General features: G+C 41.2%; 1 protein-coding gene and 1 pseudogene across 4 annotated transcripts in view; both read left to right on the plus strand.

The window, feature by feature from the left end:
* The window catches only part of MTCL1 (microtubule crosslinking factor 1), a 126,048-nt gene that overhangs the window by 80,166 nt on the left and 25,592 nt on the right, over window positions 1–20,290 (plus strand). For 2 of the 4 annotated variants that reach the window (XM_037508827.2, XM_037508828.2), the window contains exons 7-8: window positions 8,612–8,842; window positions 10,058–10,222. In XM_037508827.2, coding sequence (XP_037364724.1) covers window positions 8,612–8,842; window positions 10,058–10,222 — 396 coding nt within the window. Of the gene's footprint in view, window positions 1–5,704; window positions 5,828–8,611; window positions 8,843–10,057; window positions 10,223–20,290 lie in introns of all 4 variants that reach the window. The other 2 variants (XM_037508826.2, XM_054694206.1) reach the window with 2 other exon arrangements.
* On the plus strand, window positions 13,206–16,291 carry LOC119243185 (high mobility group protein B1-like; annotated as a pseudogene).

Consider the following 20,290-nt stretch of genomic DNA (forward strand, 5'->3'; position numbering starts at 1 on the left):
CTAGCACAATCTCTTCAGGCCAGGTTCAATACTCTGCACACCCTCCTGTGAGGAGCTCTGCTTAGTTGCAGCCAGAACTGGTCAGCACTGACCTCTACCCCACCCCCACCCCACACACTGGGCACAGACAGACCACCATGCTTGGGGACACTTCCAACAGGGACTGGCCACTCAGGTGACTAATTATACCACCAGCTGTCAGGCGTTACAGTCTGTCATTCATCTCTTTATCTGGTTTCTTTTCATTTTAAACATTTTATTGAAAAAGTAAAGAACACATAATGAGAGGCAAGATCTGGAGAGCTGCATTTCCTAGAAGAGGAAAGAGAATCAGGAGTTAAACTTCCTTTGCTCTGACTTTTTTATTCACTAAGTTATTTCACACAGAAGTGAAAACTCGACTATGTTTGAAGCACATTATAATTTTTAAACATTTTTGAAAAGATAAAATATAGTCAGGGGTCACTTTGACAGCTCCCTAGTTTTTCATTTTACCCAAGGACCCCAATGTGGATTTTAGGGGAGCTGCTGTCACCATGATTGCTCAGTTTGGTCTTTGAATATTACAGTGGGTTAAAGAATTGTGCAATGGACAAGTCTAGGGAGCAGAGCTCTTGAGAAGTATTTTTTTTTTAAGATTTATTTATTTATTTATGCAAGCACTGGGTACAGTCAGAAGCGCGGGAGGGTGAGAGAATTCACCAGAGCCAGAGCGGGGAGCAGAGCAGGCAGAAGGACCGAAGTACACTGCTGAGGGGAGCAGCGGGCGGCAGGAGAGGTCTGCACGCCATGTGGGACCCTCCTCCAGTGGCCGGGGAGCAGCCGGGGATCGAACTGGCGTTGCAGAGGCTGCGGGCAGCTTCGCAACCCAGCGCTCAACCCCTGCGCCACCGGGGAGGCCCTCTTGAGAAGTCTTTTGATGAAAACATCCCAGATTCATTCCCAACTTTCTCTATAAGGCAAAATCTTAAGTTAGCAGGGCAGCTTTATGAGAGAAGCTGCTCCATTGTGGAAGACACATTGCGTGACACTGGTGTGAAGAGTGCCAGGCTCACGGGGGAAAGACACACATGGCACTCTTACCCAGAATAGGGCCAGGAAGAAGCCAGGTGGACTGCTAGCAGTTTCTTGATTCCCTCTTACACTGCCCTTGAAATTACCACTCAGCTTGTGCTCAGGTCAACTGCTGCTATATATATGTGCACATTTCCTTTAGCTCTTTGCCCTTGGTTCTTTGAGGTGAGGGACTCATGGGACACCTAGTATCAGTGGCTTAAAAGAAGAAACTTTCTGGATTTAAGTTGACATTTTTAAAATGGAATCAGTTTCTCAAGTTCTACTTGTGAAATGCCTTCTATGCTTGTTTTTTACCTTATAGATGTTCATATTTAGGGAAAGGGCAAAGAAGAAAAGTTCTTATTTTAGAAGAGTTGCATAGATTGACCAGGTTAAACTACTGGTAGTAGTAGTAGTACAAGTAGCAGTAGAAATAACAGAAAGGAAAAAAGAAAGACTCTATTCTCACTGGTGCATTTCAGCAAATAATAAATTCGTGTAGTAGGAGGCCTGCCTGCTAAACTTAGGAGAGGAGTAGTGTATCCACACCTGCCACTCTTAATCAAAGCCAGAGAAAGCCGAATTAGAACCCACTAACACCCACTAGCCCACTATTGCAACCACACCAAAATTAAGCACTCAGAAAACACACGCACACCAGACTTCAGAAGGGCAAATATTCCTATTGCTTATTCATCTCAGTGGATGGTAACAGATTCTCACACTATGCACCAGATTCTTCCCTCACTTTGTTCCCTGTGGCTCCCAACGAGTAAGTTTCAGAGGGTCCCATTTGTTGAGTGAGAACAGTGTATAGAATATGTGGATTGGAATGTGTGGGTGCCTTAAAAATAGTTCTGAGCAATAAGTAGTCAAGCATGGACTCTGGTCAAATTTCACGTATAAATGAAATTAAGCCTATGCCCAGAGGATTGAGTTTCTGGGTCAGAAATCTCAAAGAGCTCTTCTCTCCACTTCTCCTTTTATCCTTTAATCAATGAAGCGCCAAGGCATTTGCCATCACTCATGCCTCAGCTGTGAAATACCAGGCATGATAAAATGATGAGGGCTTTTGCCAAGTATGTGTACACGTGTGTTGACCTCATACAGCACTTTTGAAGAAGAGCAAAACTGGCCAGGACAAAATGGAACTCACCAGAAAATGAAGTTTTGGTGTGGAGGTACACTAAAGTCTGACTATGCAAGCAGCTTTGCTAAGTATAGAATGGTTGTAATTGAAAGTTTTCCTTTTGTTGTCATTGGTGATATTTCTTGAGATAGTGCAGCTTCTGGGTGTAGAAAGTAATTTGTGTGGAAATGTGAAAAGTAATTCATAAGTTATATCCTCTGAAGATTCCAGAATATTAGCATAAACTGGTGTGGGGCACAACCATGTGTGTGTGTGTGTTTATGGCTGGGGGCATAGTGGGAGGATGGGTTTCAGAACCCAAACACCAGGAAAGTGCTGTGATGTCAAGATGTAAGCTTCTCCACAGCCTTGGAATCAAGCAAGGATGGTATTACTTTAACTAAAGAGCCATCATAGAGAAATCAGAATGAATTTGCTGTATAAACAGAATCTTAGGTAAATGGACCAAGAATGGTGTTTAGAATCAACCATATGGAATTTGGTGATAAAGGGAAGTATTTGTCTTCTAGAGGAAATCTACATGTGAAAACTCTCCAAATGTGTTGACTGTCTGCAGTTGTGTGATAGTAGAGAAATTTGGGGTGGAAACGTTTTGCCATAGCTTGTTTGTATTTGTTTTTTGTAACACTGGAGTGACAGCGTCCCAACTAAGAGCAGTCAGTGGTCCCGAGGAATTTTCCTTTTCCCTTGGCAAAAATGGACAATATAGGAAAAGCACAACAGATGATAGATGAGGAAGATCCAAAAGTTTCTGTTGTTACCCAGTCTCCATAGATGACCCAGGAACCACATAGTAAATCAAATGCCCAGATGACAACCTCGTAGGACTCCAGGGGTTGTTTCCTTTCAAATTGTGGTTCAACAAGAGGAACGTGTTTTTAGTCAATTGATGCTAAAATATGAGGTCCCTATATTTGTTTAAAATAAAAGCATTTTACATACATTGTTAAGGTTAAAACCAAACTAAATTATTCAGTGTGATAAACTAAAATAATAGATCTTTGCTTTTCTTAAAATATAAGCTTGATAAGGATGCCTATTTTAACATCTAGTAATAGGGAGCTCTTGACTAGTACTAGATGTGTTAAAATATGGAAGATTTTTACATTTCAAACAGAGAGAGTGATGTGTGACCAAAAAGTGCAGCTGGTAGTAGAGCACCCGAAAACACTCCTGTCAACCCTTTAGCTGCCTAAAGGGGCGTCCAGGAGGGAATGTCGAGGCAGCATATTTTGCTGCTGTTTCTTCAGTATAGTTCCTACCACTATATATGCTCAATAAATATTTGTTGAATAAAGTGCTGTATATAATTTTAAAAAAGTCATTTTAAATATATAACTGAATTTCCAAGAAAGTTGGGGATATATCTGTGAGGGTTGGAACTGAGCTCAGAATTGAAAACCAAAGCAGTATCTTTGGGCAGGTTATAAGGAATACTTGCCAGAATTGGTAACCCAGAGCTTTGGGTTTTAATGGCTCCACAGGGACAGGAGACATGTTTTGTGCCCAACATGGACAAGAATAGGAATGAACCAGGGCCCCCTCGCCAAAGGGCTGTTCCTCCTGAATGGTCAGTATGGAGAAACACCTACTCCCTGAGATAGGGAGGAAACAGGGAGATTGTCTACAAGCAGGAAGTTTCCTCCAAGTAACAAAAGGAGAGCCAGCCTCCCCAGGGCCAATATTCACACTGTTTCCTGGTGGTCCGGGAATCCCCAAGGAAAGGAAAGTTTAAGTGCTGTTGCTTCTGAAAACTCACAAGCCAAAAACATATAAGAGTCAACTGATGGACCAGAAGGACTCAACTCTGTGGCCCTCAGATACTAGGATTTATCTGATAAAGAGTACAAAATGTGTTCAAAATGACAAAGGCAAGCAAATGGGAGAAAAGAGTAAGTTATGATTGTAAAAAAAAATGCATATTAAAAACAATAAAATAGAGCTTTTAGAAATGAGAATTAGTTATTGGAATGAATTCAATGTATAGCAAAATGCCTCTCTTAAAACAGAACCCAAAACCCTCCCTAATAGGGGGCCCCCCTGGTGGCCTAGGGGTTAAGTGTCAGCCCTATCACTACAGTCTGAGTTCGATCCCCGGGCAGGGAGCTACCCACATGGCATAGCAGACCTCTCCTGTCTCGCCTGCTGCGCCCCTCAGCAGTGTATTTGAGTGGATCCACCTGTTCTGCTCCCCACTCTGTCTCTTGTGAATCCTCTCACCCCCCACACCTCTGACCTGCACCCCAGTTCCCAGTTCCCAAGATAAATAAATCTTTAAAAAAACAAAAAAATCCCACAAAAACAAAACCTGCCTAGTAGATATGACTATCATAATAATTTCAGATAACTAACAAATCAAAGAAACATTAATGTTCTCAGGAATTCTTGAGGTTCTTGAATTTCATCCCAAAATTGTTGAGTCCCCAGTGTCTCTGAATTTTTGTCTCTAACCTTTCTGTAAACTGTCTCCATCTCCCCCTGTGCTAAGGGAAGTGATCTGCTGTTTCATATTCTCCTTTCCAGCACTTGGGGTATGAACTTCACTCATGATAACCCAAGTAATACAGACGAGGGAGAATAAACAGCATCCTCAGTGAGAAATAGATTAGTTACAGGTCATCATAATAAACCAATGAAATGACACCTATTTTTGTTTCAACAATCTACTCTAGTTCTCAACTTTATAAATCGCCCATCTTCAAGTAACATAAACCGGTGAGTAAAATGGCATGCATAATTTTAATGATGCCTGAGATTTTAATATAACAGTATTTCCATCTCTTAGACACTACTTCAAAATTAATAGCTCTGACTCCTCTATAATTTGTCATAAAAGATAGACCTTTCCAATAAAAAGATTATTAAAATGTGCCTTTAACTTTTTAACCTAAAATGTAATAGGCAGATCTTTGAGCAGTTCCTCTGAGGTAACGTGCTACAGAGAGGCCTGAGACCCCACCTGGTAACAGCCCACCCTTCCACAGCTTCCTGTGCCTACAGGGGAGAGCTGCCAGGAGAAAGACAGGCACTCTCAACTGGGCAGGAAGAGCTCTAATAATGTTAGAAAACAAATGAACCAATTAATTATGCAACTTAATTATGTATGAACTTGACCATACATCTAAGAGGCTGACTGTGTGAGGGCCATGTTTGACTCTGTCATCACCACCCCCAGCATTTTAAAAAAAAACTGTCTAGAAGCTGCTGTGGAAGCAGAGATACCTCTGGTATGCCCTGGTCCACTCCTCAACCTGGTTTGCAGTAACAGAGGTGGAGAAAGTGCAGACGATAGGCACCCACACCTGCCTTGTCTCCCGGGAAGAGCAAAGGCAGGGGCACCCAGCCCAACACTGGAGCACGGGGGTCACTCCACTGCTGCAGCCACCATGCCATGTCGCTCCGTGTGTGTCCCCGGCTTGTGCACCTGTCTGTCCTGTGTCTTCACCTCAGGCAGAGTTCTTGCCACCACTAAACCCCTTCCTTTATCCCACCAATCAGCTCAGGGGCCCCCCTGTTTTACCTGAACAGAGTGTATCGATAGAGGAGCTACAGGGTCAGCTCGCACAGGCAACCAGACTGCTTCAAGAGGAGACAGAGACATTTACAAACAAGATCCGTAAGGTAAATATGTAACACAGATTGCAGCACCTCCGGGAAGGCAGAGCCCACCTAGAGCGGCACAAGGGGCATCTAACAGGATGCTGGCCTGTCTGCAGAGCAGGCCTATGGGCTCCAGGGCTGGAAGGCATGTGGGAAGGTCGTCCATGCTCCCTGATGTCTCGTAAAGTTAACTGTCTGCCTTTCTGCTCTCCAACATGCTTTTCAGTATTTACGTGTGATCTCAGGAATGTCTTCCTAATGTCTAATCTGAATTCTCCTACAGCCGTAATCAGCAAAGTAAAATGAGACAAGGGCATTCAATGCAACTAGACATGAGAGCATGTCCATAACCTTTGTTGCCTTGCGGATTTGTAAATTTTGTCAATGTTAGGTAAATTTTCTGATACAGACATTATTTTATCCTAAAATAATGCCTACAAAAGTCCTGCTGTTAGCTGCAACCTTATTAACCCTTCTAGCTCTTTTAGAATAACCTTCTGCTGGCTAGTTATTATTTATCCATTAAGTCCTTTCCCAGGGTTCTAGTAGAAGAAACTAGCAGACATGGGCTGTCACTGCCTGTGGGTCCCCCCACCCCAGGACTGTTCAGTCCACCCCCAGATCTAATTAAGAACTGTTCTTGCCGCCCCAGATCTAATCAAGCTGTGAACAGATGTCCAGCCACAGAATTGCCCTTACTGTTCTCTCCCCACCCCTGCCATATTTGCTCTTAAAAAAGTAGTAATTTTTAAAAAGGTGAATCTTGAATAAGGCATCATGGTGTTTTAAAATTTTGGCAAGAAAGGTGTGCTACACCTAGCCCCATGTGTCCATCGTCATATTCATCTAAATAGGTCAGAAAATGATTAAGGGAGCACCTTCTGTGCCTTGCAGCTGTGCCAAGATTTAAATATTCTTTGCCAAGTTTTACCACTACACACACACGTACCCTTTTTAAAAGTTTCATTTATATTTTTACAAAAGACAAATAATTTAATGTTTCCTAAAAGGGAAATTCCTAAGTAATTTAGCTTTTATTTTATTAATTTATTCTGCACTGCATCAAAATGTCCCGTTCGAGAAGTGTGTTTACCCCTGGAGATGCTTACAGTGAAAGAGCAGGGCCCCAGGTATAGCTGGTTCTTGGATTTAGGATAAAGCAGCATGCTGGAGAAGAGGCTCCCAGACCTCAGGTGGTGAGATGTCATACGGGCTCGTTAGCAGTGAGGAAGGTGTTCCCTAACTTACCTTGAGGGCCAATGATCCGCTCAGCCTGGGAAAGTGCTTGGGGTCATGGAACAGAAGGAGCCAGTAAGAGCAGTGGAGAAATCAGCGAGTCAGGAAGGAATATTTCCAGCAGATGAAAGGGCAAAAGAACATCCCCCACCCCCATCGCTGAGCCTCCATCTAGAGTACTCTAGTGCCCCCGGAGTACCTGTGCTCTAAACACCTCGTGCATCCTCTGCATGCAATGCTAGCTTCCTTGTGCAGCTGAGAAGCTTGAGACTTCACCAAAGCCAGCAGATGGGCTAAGGGAACATTGCAGGTAAAGTTCAAGTGCTGGGTGTCCAGTACGCTAGGTTGACCCCTTCCCAGCTTTGCCCATTCTATGTCCACAGGGAGAGATGCAGTGGTAGGCTCTGAGAGGCTGATAGATGGTGGATTAAATCACCACTATTTTATGTCATTTCTACTTGAAGTGAAAAAGAGATAGGTATCACCACAGTAGCCACATAGGTCGTGGTGCAGACTTGAGGACCTTCCCCAAACTGCCCCGAGCTCCTTGCTAGCCCTCAGAACACTGCTTGTGCTGGTGTCACTCTCAGGCAGCCATAGTCCTATGGCTTCTGAGCTTTCATCTCGTAACTTAGGAGAAAAAAACAGCAAACCCCACTGCCTTGGTTTTTGGCACTTGGAGGAGTGTTAATTTTAGAGAAGACAGCTGATAATGATGAGGCTGGCCTTGTGACACTTCTTTTTTTTTGGAACAGAAAGCTCTCATCCCTGTATCACTTTAGCTACTATAGTTTTGCCCTTGCCAGTAAAATGAGATTTTATTCACATCCTTTTGCTCAGTTATTAACAGATAATAATTGTCTCTTGCTTGAAGAGCAAGAAACTATACCCATATTTAAAAAATAGGAACTTTATGCAGAATGGCAAACATTTCTATTTTAGCAATGCTTTTATTTCCCTGGGAGTTACCCATATCTAATAGGAATATGAAGTCTTAAGCATGGAAATAGATTATCAGTTTACTTTCCTGTTTGCTCAGTGCTGTATTAGTAGAATACTACATGTTCACAGGAATTCCCTCTGGCCCAGCAGCTCCCACTCTCTGCCTCTGTGGGACTCCGTCAGTCTGGTATTCTCTACCTGAAGGAGGCTGTTTGTGTCTCAGAAAATCAAGGGAAGGATATCACTTCTTTTCTCCATTATGATTGTGGTGCCTTTGTGTACATGCCCAGAAGGCCAATGGAATCTACATTTAAGTTAACTATAAGCCATGCATCCAAGTAACACTTTTCCTGAATGAGTTTAGAAACATTCAAAAACACCATAAGAAACCTGACAGTGAGAAGTTATTAAAATTCTTAATTTGAAATAGCACTTACTTCTGAATCAGAATAGTCACAAGATTTTATGAAGAGTAAACAGCTTGAGTTGAACTTTTAGGGCCTTCTGCATTCCATGTTCCATATGCAAGATGATATAGGTTGAATGACAGTTGGCAAGGATTTGATTTGGTTTGAGTGGCAAATTGGGCTAGCTGCTTGTGACACTTTCTCTTTGATTCCATTCAAGATGGAGGAGGAGCATCTCTATGCTCTAAGGTGGAAAGAACTGGAAATGCACAGCCTGGCTTTGCAAAACAGCCTCCATGAGCGAACCTGGAATGATGAAAGGAATCTGATGCAGCAGGAGCTCCGATCCTTGAAGCAGAACATTTTCCTTTTCTACGTCAAACTCAGGTGGCTGCTAAAACACTGGCGGCAAGGGAAGCAGATGGAGGAGGAGGGAGAGGATTTCACTGAGGTGAGCTATTTTATTTGTATGGCTTTTGTCTCAGACACTGCTGTCACTCAGCACACATGCACACAAAGTCATGTTCTGTTATTTTAGAGTCTTTTGTCAAGCCCAGTAAAGCAATGGAAATGAAATGGATTGTCTGATTATATATTCAACCAAGAATTCAATACCGTCTTTGATCTCATTTTAAGGGCATCTTGGTCAGTAACTCTATTCTCTAGCAAAGTTTTGCTGCCCTCTCCTTTGTTACTGATTTATTAATTTGTTTTATTGGCTACCCTGAGGTTCTTCACTGTTTCATTCAAACTTGCTGGTTTGTAGAACCTGATTCTAAATCCTTCTTCTTTTCATCAATCTTTGTTCCTAAATGCTACAGCCCATCCTGCTGTACAGTTTTATAAGGGCCTTTTCTAAGCTTCAGAGGGGTCACTTTTTCCACCTGTGTAATTTGTACATCTTCTCCTTCTAATGCCTTGGTCTCCAGATTTGTAATAGAAACAAAACAGTTATTTGCTCTATGATTGATTTTTTTATCCATAGATCAAAGTGCCCTAGTTCTGCGGGTTCCTTCTTTTCCTGGCCTTGCTGTGAGTGCAGGGCGGGGACCCAAATAGTGGTGTGTTCTGGACACCTGCAGCTCTCACTACTTTGTCAGCTGCTCTGGGTGTTGTGAATAGTTGGTTTCCTTTTAGCCTCCAAAGCACTTTCATCTGCTCTACACTTTATTCAACAGTGCATGTAATTTTATGTCGCCCTGTGAATGGGAGGCTAGAGTGAAGATACCTCTTCCCTCAGGGTGAAAAACAGTCTTCAAAAATTAATTCAGCCAGATTCCAAATATCAAATATAAGTAAAACTTCACAATAACTGTAAAGTTTTCTGATGATCAATACTTTGTCATTTCTCCTCTTGTAATTTATAAACTGTAACTATAAGCAATAGTAATTTACAGATAAGTAGTAGGATTTTTCATTATTAAAATAAATTATATGTCGTAAACTTGCTCATCTTTTCTAACAAAATGGGCACTCATTCTGCACTGTTTAAATGGAGGGAATTGGCCAATAGGGATGTGGCCAAAATGTAGGCATTATCGGAAATGACTAAGAAGTGAGGATCTGATAACCCTTAAAGTAGATAATTATCTTCAAACAATAAAAACCAGCTATATAACAAAAGCATTTGGATGGAACTATGATCTTCAATGCCTGCTATTTTCAGGTGGAGCATCCAGAGACTGTCCCTAGACTTGGAGAGCACGGAGTCCCAGGGGACTCCAAGGGGGATGGTCCAGACCCAGACGGGGACAGTCCAAGCCGAATCTTTATAGGGGGGGAGCACTGCTCTCAGCTGGAGCCTGCAGATCGAGGACAGCTCCATGGGCAGGTGAGTGCCAAGCTTCCAGCCCTTCATTTCCCCATATCTGGAAAAGGAGACTCCTCATCTGTGCCTCTGTCATCGTATTTCATGCACTGGTCTTCCCAAACACCTGCTGTATTTCTGCTAGAAATTCCATCATTAAGGCTTTCATTTTAACATCAGCCTTTAGTTCGTTTGACATATACATATAAGTAAGGACCATATGGGCCTCTCTGGTGGCACAGGGGTTAAAGTCTGAGCGTTCTCAAGCTGTCACCAGCCACTGCAGTATATGTTCAATCCCAGGGCAGGGAGCTACCCACATGGAGCAGCAGACCTCTCCTGTCTCGCCCGATGCTCCTCTAGGCAGTGTATTTCAGTAGATCTGCCTGTTCTGGTCCCCACTCTGTCTCTGGTGAATCCTCTCACCCCCAGCACCGCTGGCCTGTAATCCAGTTCTTCTAAGCATCAGTAAATAAAAATAAATCTTTAAAAAAAAAAAGAAGAACCATATTAAGATCAGATCAATTGTGTCTCCTCAAGGCCAGTAAGTATATTTGGAAGTAGAAAAATAAATGCTATAGAGTGATCTGTTGACCATTCTTCCAAGGAAGAAAGAATACCTTAACAGTCTTCTTAACCTGGAAGAAAAGAGATGTTACAGGACATTTTTGTTTATGTTTAGCTGAATCAGCATCAGCAAGGTCACTAATTTGACAATATAATGTGTAGGAGGAAAGAACAAGTGTTTGTTTGTTTTTTTCTTTAATCCTCAAGCATGTAGTATAAAGTGTTTCAGATTCATTTTGGGTCACTTGAAACATTACCCCCAATAAAAATATTTGATGACACTTTAACAAAGTTAAGCCATGTTTGAAAAAAAAAAGAGGTTGATTTCAGCATCTACTATTAAGTAATTATTAGTGTTGCTAAGTGCCATATTTATTAATTATTAAGCCTATACTGTTGGTGCCACCCAGATTTTTTGTACTTTTATACAAAATGGTGGTCATGTGGGCTTGCAGTCTCAAGACCCTGGGAGGTACCTCTGGTCTGAGTCCTTCTGGCCCTGGGTTGCTCCCCTGAGTGTCTGAGGGTCTGTGGCCCCAAGTCCAGGACCCCTGGCTCTGGGTTGAGGATCCAGGGCTGGCGGTGCTGAGCACAGCAGTCACCTGGGTGGGGCTGCAGCCGCTCAACCACAAGCATTTTTGGGTGCTCCCTCAGCGTTGGACTCCACAGCTGCAGCTCCTCCCTCAGCCCAGAGACTTGGAGGGTTTAGTGGGAGAGGGCTGGCGTCAGAACTTTGGCTCAGATCCAGATGAGGAAAAATGGTGTTGTGTGAGCACAGGGCTCAGGGAAATGTTTGGTTCCCCCAAGTACTTTCTCTCCATATACAAATCACATATTTACACCCAAAGAGCTGATTTCTATGTACACCCATACCCCCTTCATTTTCCCTGAATACTTTCAAAGGAACTGCTAATTTTAAATTTTAGGAAGTCCCTCATTATGCCAGTGTTCTTGATTGTGGATTAAGGGGGAGTTTTCCAGCAATGATCAAGTTAGAGAATAAAATGCTACTTTGTAAATAATCCTTTTAAACCTGCCTGTCTTATTATTTTTAAGAGAGATGTTGGTTATCAGTCAATCCTATAAAGTATCACTGATTAACTCATATGGTTCGGTTGGCACATCACCATAAGCCAGATGCATCTAAGGTCACGTGGTAGGTGTTTCCCACACATCATTCAAATGCTTTGGAAAGAGGGAGAAAATATTACACATCTGCTTTTCTAAACAGCAGTCATGGAAAATTTTACCCCTGGGGTGGAAAGTAATACAGTCATTCAGCTTAAACCTCACATTCAATGTATTTTAATGTCCTCTCTCTTAGCTTCTTCCTCCTTCCGATGCTAATTATTTAGCTAACCTCCTTGAAATCACCAATGGGCCATGAGTTTCCCCTCCACACATTGTGCAGTGAAGATACACATGTGAGCCGCAAAGGTTCCGGGAGCCAGGCAGGCGGAACCAGGTCTGTCTTGAACAGAACTGCCGGCCCCAGTGGCTGAGCACACTTGCCGCCTGTCTGAGGACAGGAGATTAATGAGCTCTACTGTAACGACAGCTGCTCCCCTGGGAGGGATCGTCTCACTCGGGTGGCGGCCCTCCCAGGGCATGGGCGTAGTCGGGCAGCCTGGACGCAAGAGCCAGGACACGCGTCCAGAGAGGCAGACCTTTTCAGAAACCCTGAGGACCTCCCAAGGTGATAAGCAATATGAGAAATATGGCCAGGCCTCCTTCTCAAGGATAAATTTGAGAATAGCAACTTTTCCCAGGCCTTAATCTTTGTTTTGTATCCTATGAACATTCTCACAGCAGAAGACAGTTAATGGCAACATTTATCATGTGCAAGAGGTATAAAACAGTTACATGTACAAAGTCAACCTTGGAAAAAGTTTATGAAAAAATCATCAGGTTAGAAAATGTTTGGCTTTCCAAAAGGCTGGCTGCAGGCAGATCTTTAGTTACATGATCTAGTGGCAGTGACCTGCTTGGTCTCACGACAGTAAGCACTTTGTCTGCTCCGCCTTCTGGAAGAGCAAGAGTGGAAATAGGTGAGAGCATGTTGGGTAGTCCTCATAGAATTCCAAGATGCTCTGTGGCCTAGAGCTTCTAGCCAGCACTCCTAAGGCTGTGTAGGCATCTATACTTATTAGTCATTCCTGAAACCAAGCTTTTCTACACAGGTGATTGACAGCACTAGAATTATGGCCAGGTGGTTCTGACAGCTAGTCTTCTCAGAATTGGATTGTTGTAGTAAAAGAGAAGTCATGTTTTTATTCAGGTGTGTAATGTAATACTCATCTAAGTGTAAATATGAAGAGCCAAATATAAAATTCAGAGTAAGGTCTAATGAAATTATGTTTCGTATTAGCCTCCAAGTCTTCCACTTCAGCTGCTTGCTGCAGAGGCTGACCCAGGGTCCAGTTTTAGGACTGAGTAGAAGCTGATCCCCTGGGCTTTCATCACCCATCCAGGACTTATCTGAAGCTTCAGGCCTGAAGGGCTCCTCTAAGGAAAGGCAAACTTTTTCCCGTACACAGAGTGCGTTGGCTCCCTGAGCTTTGCCCCACAGCCTCACTTTCTGCCGGGTCACCTTTCTGCTTTGTCCAAAATGCAGACATTTCAAGAAAAAGTACTTCTGCAAAGTAAGGCCTGCATATCAAAACCAGAAACTGACATGACTCTTCTTTTTTGTAAATAAGAAAGCTCTCCTCTTTGGGGTAGTTAGCTTTTATATGTCCTGCCACCGTTAATTCTTCAGGCACTGTGACTTTACATCTGTACCTACGAGATGTGCTATTCTATATAAAGGAATCAGACCAGCACTTATGATGATAAATATTTTACTTTTGCTGTGTATTTTTGTTTGCTTGGATCTATCACTGAAAACAGCTAGCACCTGAATGCTACAGAGCAGAGAGCTTGCAGGGCTACAGCTGGCTACCCGCTGCAGCCACCACAGGAGGTTGAGCTCCATGGAGAAGGTTCAAGGCAAGTGAGAGGTGGGCAGCCGGGCGGCTCTGGGCCTTGCTGAGGAAATGGCAAAGGAGAGCCTGACTGAGAGGCAAAATGGCATCATATGTGTCTTTGGTGCAAACTGGCTGGGAGGAACACAAGAAGAATCACCAAGATGCTTCAGTCAGCTTCTCAGAACTTTCTAAGAGGTGCTCAGAGATGTGGAAGATCAGTCTGCTAAAGAGAAAGGGAAGTCTGAAGACATGACAAAGGCAAACAAGGCCCATTATAAAAGAGAAATGAAAACTTAAGTCACCCCTAAAGGGGAAACAAAAAAGAAGTTCAAGGATCCCAATGCACCCAAGAGACCTCCTTCAGCCTTTTTCTTGTTATGTTCTGAGTATCACCCCAAAATTAAAGGAGGACTTTCCATTCTCTCCATTGATGATGTTGCAAAGAAAAAGGGAGACATGTGGAATCACACTGCTCAGGTGGCAAGCAGCCTTATAAGACGAAGGAAAAATACAAAGAGGATATTGCTGCAGATTGAGCAAAAGGAAAACCTGATGCGGCCACAGAAGGGGGTCATCAAGGCTGAAGAAAGCGTGGAAGAGGAGGGAAGGAGGAGGGTCAGGATGAAGAAACTGATAATGAATAAGTTGGTTCTAGATCAGTTTTTCCTTGTCTATGAAGCATTTACCCACCCTGTACATCACTCACTCCTTTAAAGAAAAGTATTGATACATAAGGCTCTGTGTTAAGATTTGTTTTTAAACTGTGTGGTGTCCTTTTTGGTATAGTTAACACCCAGCTGAATGTCTTTAGACAGCCTTGTCCCGGTGGTATTTTCAGTAGCCACTTAGCTTGCATGGTGCAGTATGGGGGTTATAAATTGGCATGAAAATTTAAAACACGTTCTTATTTGTGCACAGCACAAATGTATGTGGGGATGGCATTTTTTCATCTTCAGTGGTCTCTGATGCAGTTTATAGGAAATAATTGTTCTGTTAATTGGGAAAAAAAAGAATTTGCAGATGTTTTGTTGACATTCTGTGTACTTCTAAGCAAATACATTTTTTAATTAAAAAAAAAAAAGAAAATAGCACCTACGGGAGGTAAAATAAATTCACAACTACTAAAGGAAGGGACTGTCTCCACCCAGTCCCAGAGTTAACCGTGATCTCAGTTTGAGAAATACCTTTCAAAGTACATAACAAGCTCTATACCTGGCTAATCAGTGAATTCTTTCTTGATTCTCATCAGAGCTGCCATGGTTTCTTTGAAGACTGTGACTGATAACTGCTTTTATAATTTGTTAAATATATGTCCATTACTTCTTCCACACAATAGGGAGTCCCTAGGCAGAGTCCTCATGGCCCAGGTCAGCTGGCGTAAGTTCAGAGGACAAATGATTTCTTGTACATACATGAAGCTGTCATCTCTGTAAATTTTCATTAGAGTTTATATTTTCACATTCAGTCTTCAGCAACTTGTTCTCTTTTGTCTGTGAGAGCTAGGAGATAAAGGTGTTAGAAAAGAATATTAAAATTAATGTGAATGTATCAAGGAAGGTAAGAATGATGTGGCTTATTTATAAAAATGTTGCTGGATATGCATATGCATCCTTTCTGGCTAATCTCACAGTGAAGGACTGTCTTGGGATGACCACCAGTAGAAGAGTTACTTTTATTGAATGAACATGAGGTCCCCCTCTCCACATTTGTTCAATAAGAACAATGCTGGGGAACTACCACTACACTCCCAAACTCCCTGTGTATGTCAAATAGTCTAAATGAATAGGAGGTAGAGGCCATCACCTCTGTGTTATGACATCTTAGGGGTCAGTATATCTATTCCAACTTTAGATTATACCCATCTCCAAAGTTAATTTGCTCTGATGTAATCAAAGTAATTGATGGTCGTGTAAGTCTTTAACAGAGTTCTGATGCACATGCTTTAGAAATCTTCGGCAAGACTGATTTTGTAAAGGAGCTGGTATTGCATCACAAATGCCTTGTTATTTTACCTTTTCCATAAACATTTCACATTCAGTTAATAAATTTATTGTATACTTGGGTAGCAGTCCTATTGCTTGAAGTCCAACCTTGGACCTGTTAATGAAGTTTAACACTTTACAGCAGAGTCAAGCTCTGGATCCCAGTTTTGGAATTAGTTTGATCCTTTCCCAAGAGAGATGAGCTGGGAAGTACTGAAATGCTCTTAGAGGAGAAGGAAATAGTGGAGCCGATTTATCCTGCCTCTTTTCAAGAAAACCAATTGCTGATCTCTGAAGAGATTGAAAAGTTTTTAGTTGAAATTGACCTATACTTAACAAATTGTGATTGAAGTTTGCATAGCTCAGCCACTGGCACAGAAGGTTCAGAAAACTCAGTATCCAAAACTTTCAACTGAAGACCTCCAAATTGTCTTCATTCAGTTCTCGACTTGATTTGAGCTATCTTTTTACCCTAAACATAGTTCAGCAAAGGCCATGACAGGAAGAAAAAGAGAAGTAAGTTTTAGGCATTCTTTCAGGATGACTCAGTGTTATTTCCTTTAACATAGGAATGGAATTAGTTTCACAGAGATGAGTTTCAACAAAACTTTGCCTCCCAAGTGTCCCGATGCAAAATTTTTGAAGTGCTCATTCTCTAATTATTTTTTTGGTTTGTTTTTTCTTGTTTGTTTCTGCTCATTGAAAAGTCCCAATCCATGGCCTCCCTGGTGGCATAGGGGTTAAGACTCTGCGCTATCACCCCAGTAGCCTGAGTTCGATCCCCAGCCAGGGAGCTAACCCACATGGCACAGCAGACCTCTCCTGTCTCACCCACTGCTCCCCTCAGCAGTGTATTTCAGTCAGTCTACCTGTTCTGCTCCCCACTCTGTCTCTGGTGAATCCTCTTACCCCCTGCACCTCTGGCCTACACCCCAATTCTTCTACACAAAAATAATTTTTTTTTGGTTTTTAAATTTTTAATGCATTTTTTACATCATTTTTCATTTTTGCACAATGTATGCATTTTCATCTTGGTTACAGTTCCTATACAATTCCCACCCCCCTTATTTTGACCCTAATCCCTCCTCTCCCCACCCCCATAGTGTGTCTCTGGTTTATAGTTGCTTGTTGATTTTTTATTTTCACTTTATTATAATTAGTCTTTTTCCTGGTCCCTTATTTAGGTTTTCTAAATTCCTGCTATGAGTGAGACCATCCAGTATTTTTCTTTTTCTTTCTGGCTTATTTCGCTGAGCATGATCCCTTCCAGCTCCATCCATGTTGCTGCAAATTGCATGAGTTTATCTTTTTGATTGTGGCGTAATATTCCATTGTGTATATATACCAGCAATTAATTCAAAAGAGCACCTGCACCGCTATGTTTATAGCAGCATTATTTACAATAGGTAAGTTATGGAAACAACTCAAATGCCCAAAAATAGATGACTGGATCAAGAAGATGTGGTACACAAAAATAATTTTTTTAAAAAATTTTATGAATTTCCCAATCCATTTCCCAAACAAGCTTTACAGGAACAGGAACCAAGTAATTTTGTCTTGTTAGTTACATTTCATTAAAAATAGGCTCCAACATTAGTGAAATACAATAATTCAAAAGAATTTTTAAAATATCAGAACTCTTTTTAAAGAAAAAAGAGTAACAGCAAAAGCATTCAACATCTTTAAACAAAATAACCAGCAAAATCTCAGCTTAATAACAAAGAACTTGCATTCCTTTGAAACATTAAATAGTATCTATACATTAAAGAGAATATTGGCCATCTTTTTTCTCAATATGTTCAGTATATTCTCAATATCTCCATGTTATCAATCATAGACACAAACTGATATAAAATCAGTTCCACGAACTCAAGGGCATCATGTCGCTGCAGAGAACAAATTGCGGAAGTCTAAGATTCTTGCATACCAGGATCATTTGGCATTTTTTTTTCTAGAAAAGAAATGATTTTATAGTATTCTTCTTGCCTAAAAATATTTCTCTAGATTTCTTTAGAGAAATAGAAAGTTTAAGTTCTCTAAGCAAAGTGTAAAGAAAAGAAAACAGTATCAGAGTTCTATCAGTATCCCAGCCTCCTGGCTGGGCTTCCCAGGCCATGGGAGGGGCCACTGGCTTACTGTTCTGGCCTGTGCTTCCAGCAGCAAGACCTCGTGGCTCAACAGCTGCTTCACAATGCTGTTCCTCCTCTGGAATTTGGGGGACATGACTACTCACTCAGCCCTGATGTGAAATGCAAACAAGGTCATGTAGGTGAATGATTAATGTTAATTATCGTTACTGGGGTTTTTCGTATGTGAAAACTCATCAGGTACCAATAAAGTTCCCTTTGGCCATTTTCATCCCAAAACAATTTTTGAGCTCATTCCATGATGATTAATATTAAGCTGCTGTAATGGGATGTTATGGTGATCCTACGTACAGAAAACAATAGGCTTAAGTTGATTTCATCTAATATCAATTGATGACAAAAAAATACTTCCAGAGGAATCAAATTTTCAATTGACAATAAGACTGTCATGTGAACCCCAGCTTTTAAGGAACACAAAGTTCTGCTGCCAATGTTAACAGAGCTGTTTGGTATAGGGCTAAGGAGCCCTCCAAGAAGGTCACATGCAATAAGAAGCAATTGGTTCCATATAGGAATTTATTATATGGTTTCCTGCTTTCATTCAGTGAAAATTAGGTGACTCCCAAAAACTGGATCAAAATTGTTATTTTGTGCTTGAAGTACATTGACTCCAAAAACTGTGATTTTTTTTTTAATTTATTTTTTTTTTTAATTCTGGGGGTTAATGTCTTGCTCTTCCATATGTACACATGTTCCAACTCACCTTCGCCAAAATCATCCATGCTAATACCTCATCTATCTCCCTCCTCTATCCCCTCCCTCCTCTTCCCTGGTCCCCCTGAGAACCATCAGATTCTTTCACTGAGTTTAAGATTTATTCCTACTGTATTTTCCTGTGTATGATTTTTGGTTATTTGTATTCCATAAAGGTGTGAAACCATTGGATATCTTTCACTTTTTAATTTATTTCACGTAACATAATCACCTTGAGATCCATCCATTTTGTACCAAATTTCATCTTTTTTTCATAGCTGTCTGGTAGTTCACTGAGTATAAAGTCCACAATTTCTTTTTCCATTCTTCTGTTGAAGGGCACTTGAGTTGGTTCCATGACCGGATAATTGTGCTGCTATGTATATAGGTACAGATCAATCTTTTCATATTAGAGTTTTCATATTATTTGAATAAATACCTAATGGAGGTATTGCCAGGCCATATGGAATTTGCATTTTTATTTTCTTAAAAAAAAAATCTCTATATCACTTTCCACAGGGGCTGTACCCAGCAGTGAATGAGATTCATTTTCCATCACAGCCTCACCAACATATGTTGATTCCATTCTTTTTTATATGGGCCATTCTCACAGGGGTGAGGTGGTATGTTATTGTGGTTTTGATTTGCATTTCCCTTATAATCAGTGATGTTGAACAATTTTTCATATGTCTGTAGGCCATCTGACTGTCTTTTTTAGAGAAATGTCTACTTTGCTCCTTTGCCCATTTTTTGATTGGCTTGTTTGTTTTTTTTAATTGTTGTTGGATTGTATAAGAACTTTGTATATTTTGGAAATTATCCTCTTTTCCTGTGTATGATGTGAAAATATTTTTTCCCAATCTGTGGGTTGCCTTTTTGTTCTTGTGATGGTATCTTTTGAATTACAAAAGCTTTGTGGTTTATTTTTACTTTTGTTTCCCTTGCTGTTGGGGTTGATATCTTATAGAGAGTCCCCTATGTTTTCTTTCAAGTACCTTATGGTTTCAGTTTTTATATCCAGATTTTTTATCAATTTTGATTTGATTTTTGTGTATGGAGTTAAATATGGGTCTTGTTTCAGGTTTTTTTTTTATCTATTTTTTTTTCTTACAGTTTTTGCTTTCTTCTCTCAGGTGTAGTCCCCATAGAATTCCCACCACCAACCAGTTCACCCATGCATCATCACCATAGTGCTTTGTGTTCTTCCTGCCCTTATTTTGATCCCTTTCCCTCCCCTTCCCCTGCAGAATGTTTCTGATTTATAGCTGTCGTTTATTTTTGTTTTGTTGTGTTGTGTTGTGTTGGTTTTTATGTTGTTATGTTTTCCCCTTGACCCCCTATATTCCTCCTATAAGTGAAACCATCTGGTGTTTTTCTTTTTCCTTCTGACTTATTTTCACTGAGCGTAATTCCTTCAAGCTCCATCCATGTTACTGCAAATCTCATTAGTTTATCTTTTTTGATTGCTGAATAATATTCCATTGTGTATATATACCACATCTTCTTGATCCAGCCATCTATTTTTGGGCATTTGGGTTGTTTCCATAGCTTACCTATTATAAATATTGCTGCAGTAAACATAGGGGTGCATGTATTCTTTTGAATTAATGTTTTTGTGTCCTTTGGGTAGATCTCTAGGAGTGGAATTGCTGGGTCTTATGGTAGCTCCATTTTTAGCAGACTGAAGAACCTCCATACAGCTTTCCATAGTGGTTAGACCAGTTTGCATTCCCACTA

The sequence above is a fragment of the Talpa occidentalis genome, unplaced genomic scaffold (assembly GCF_014898055.3).
Source record: "Talpa occidentalis isolate TD23 unplaced genomic scaffold, MPIMG_talOcc4v2.1 talOcc4.13, whole genome shotgun sequence".
NCBI classification, from domain to species: domain Eukaryota; kingdom Metazoa; phylum Chordata; class Mammalia; order Eulipotyphla; family Talpidae; genus Talpa; species Talpa occidentalis.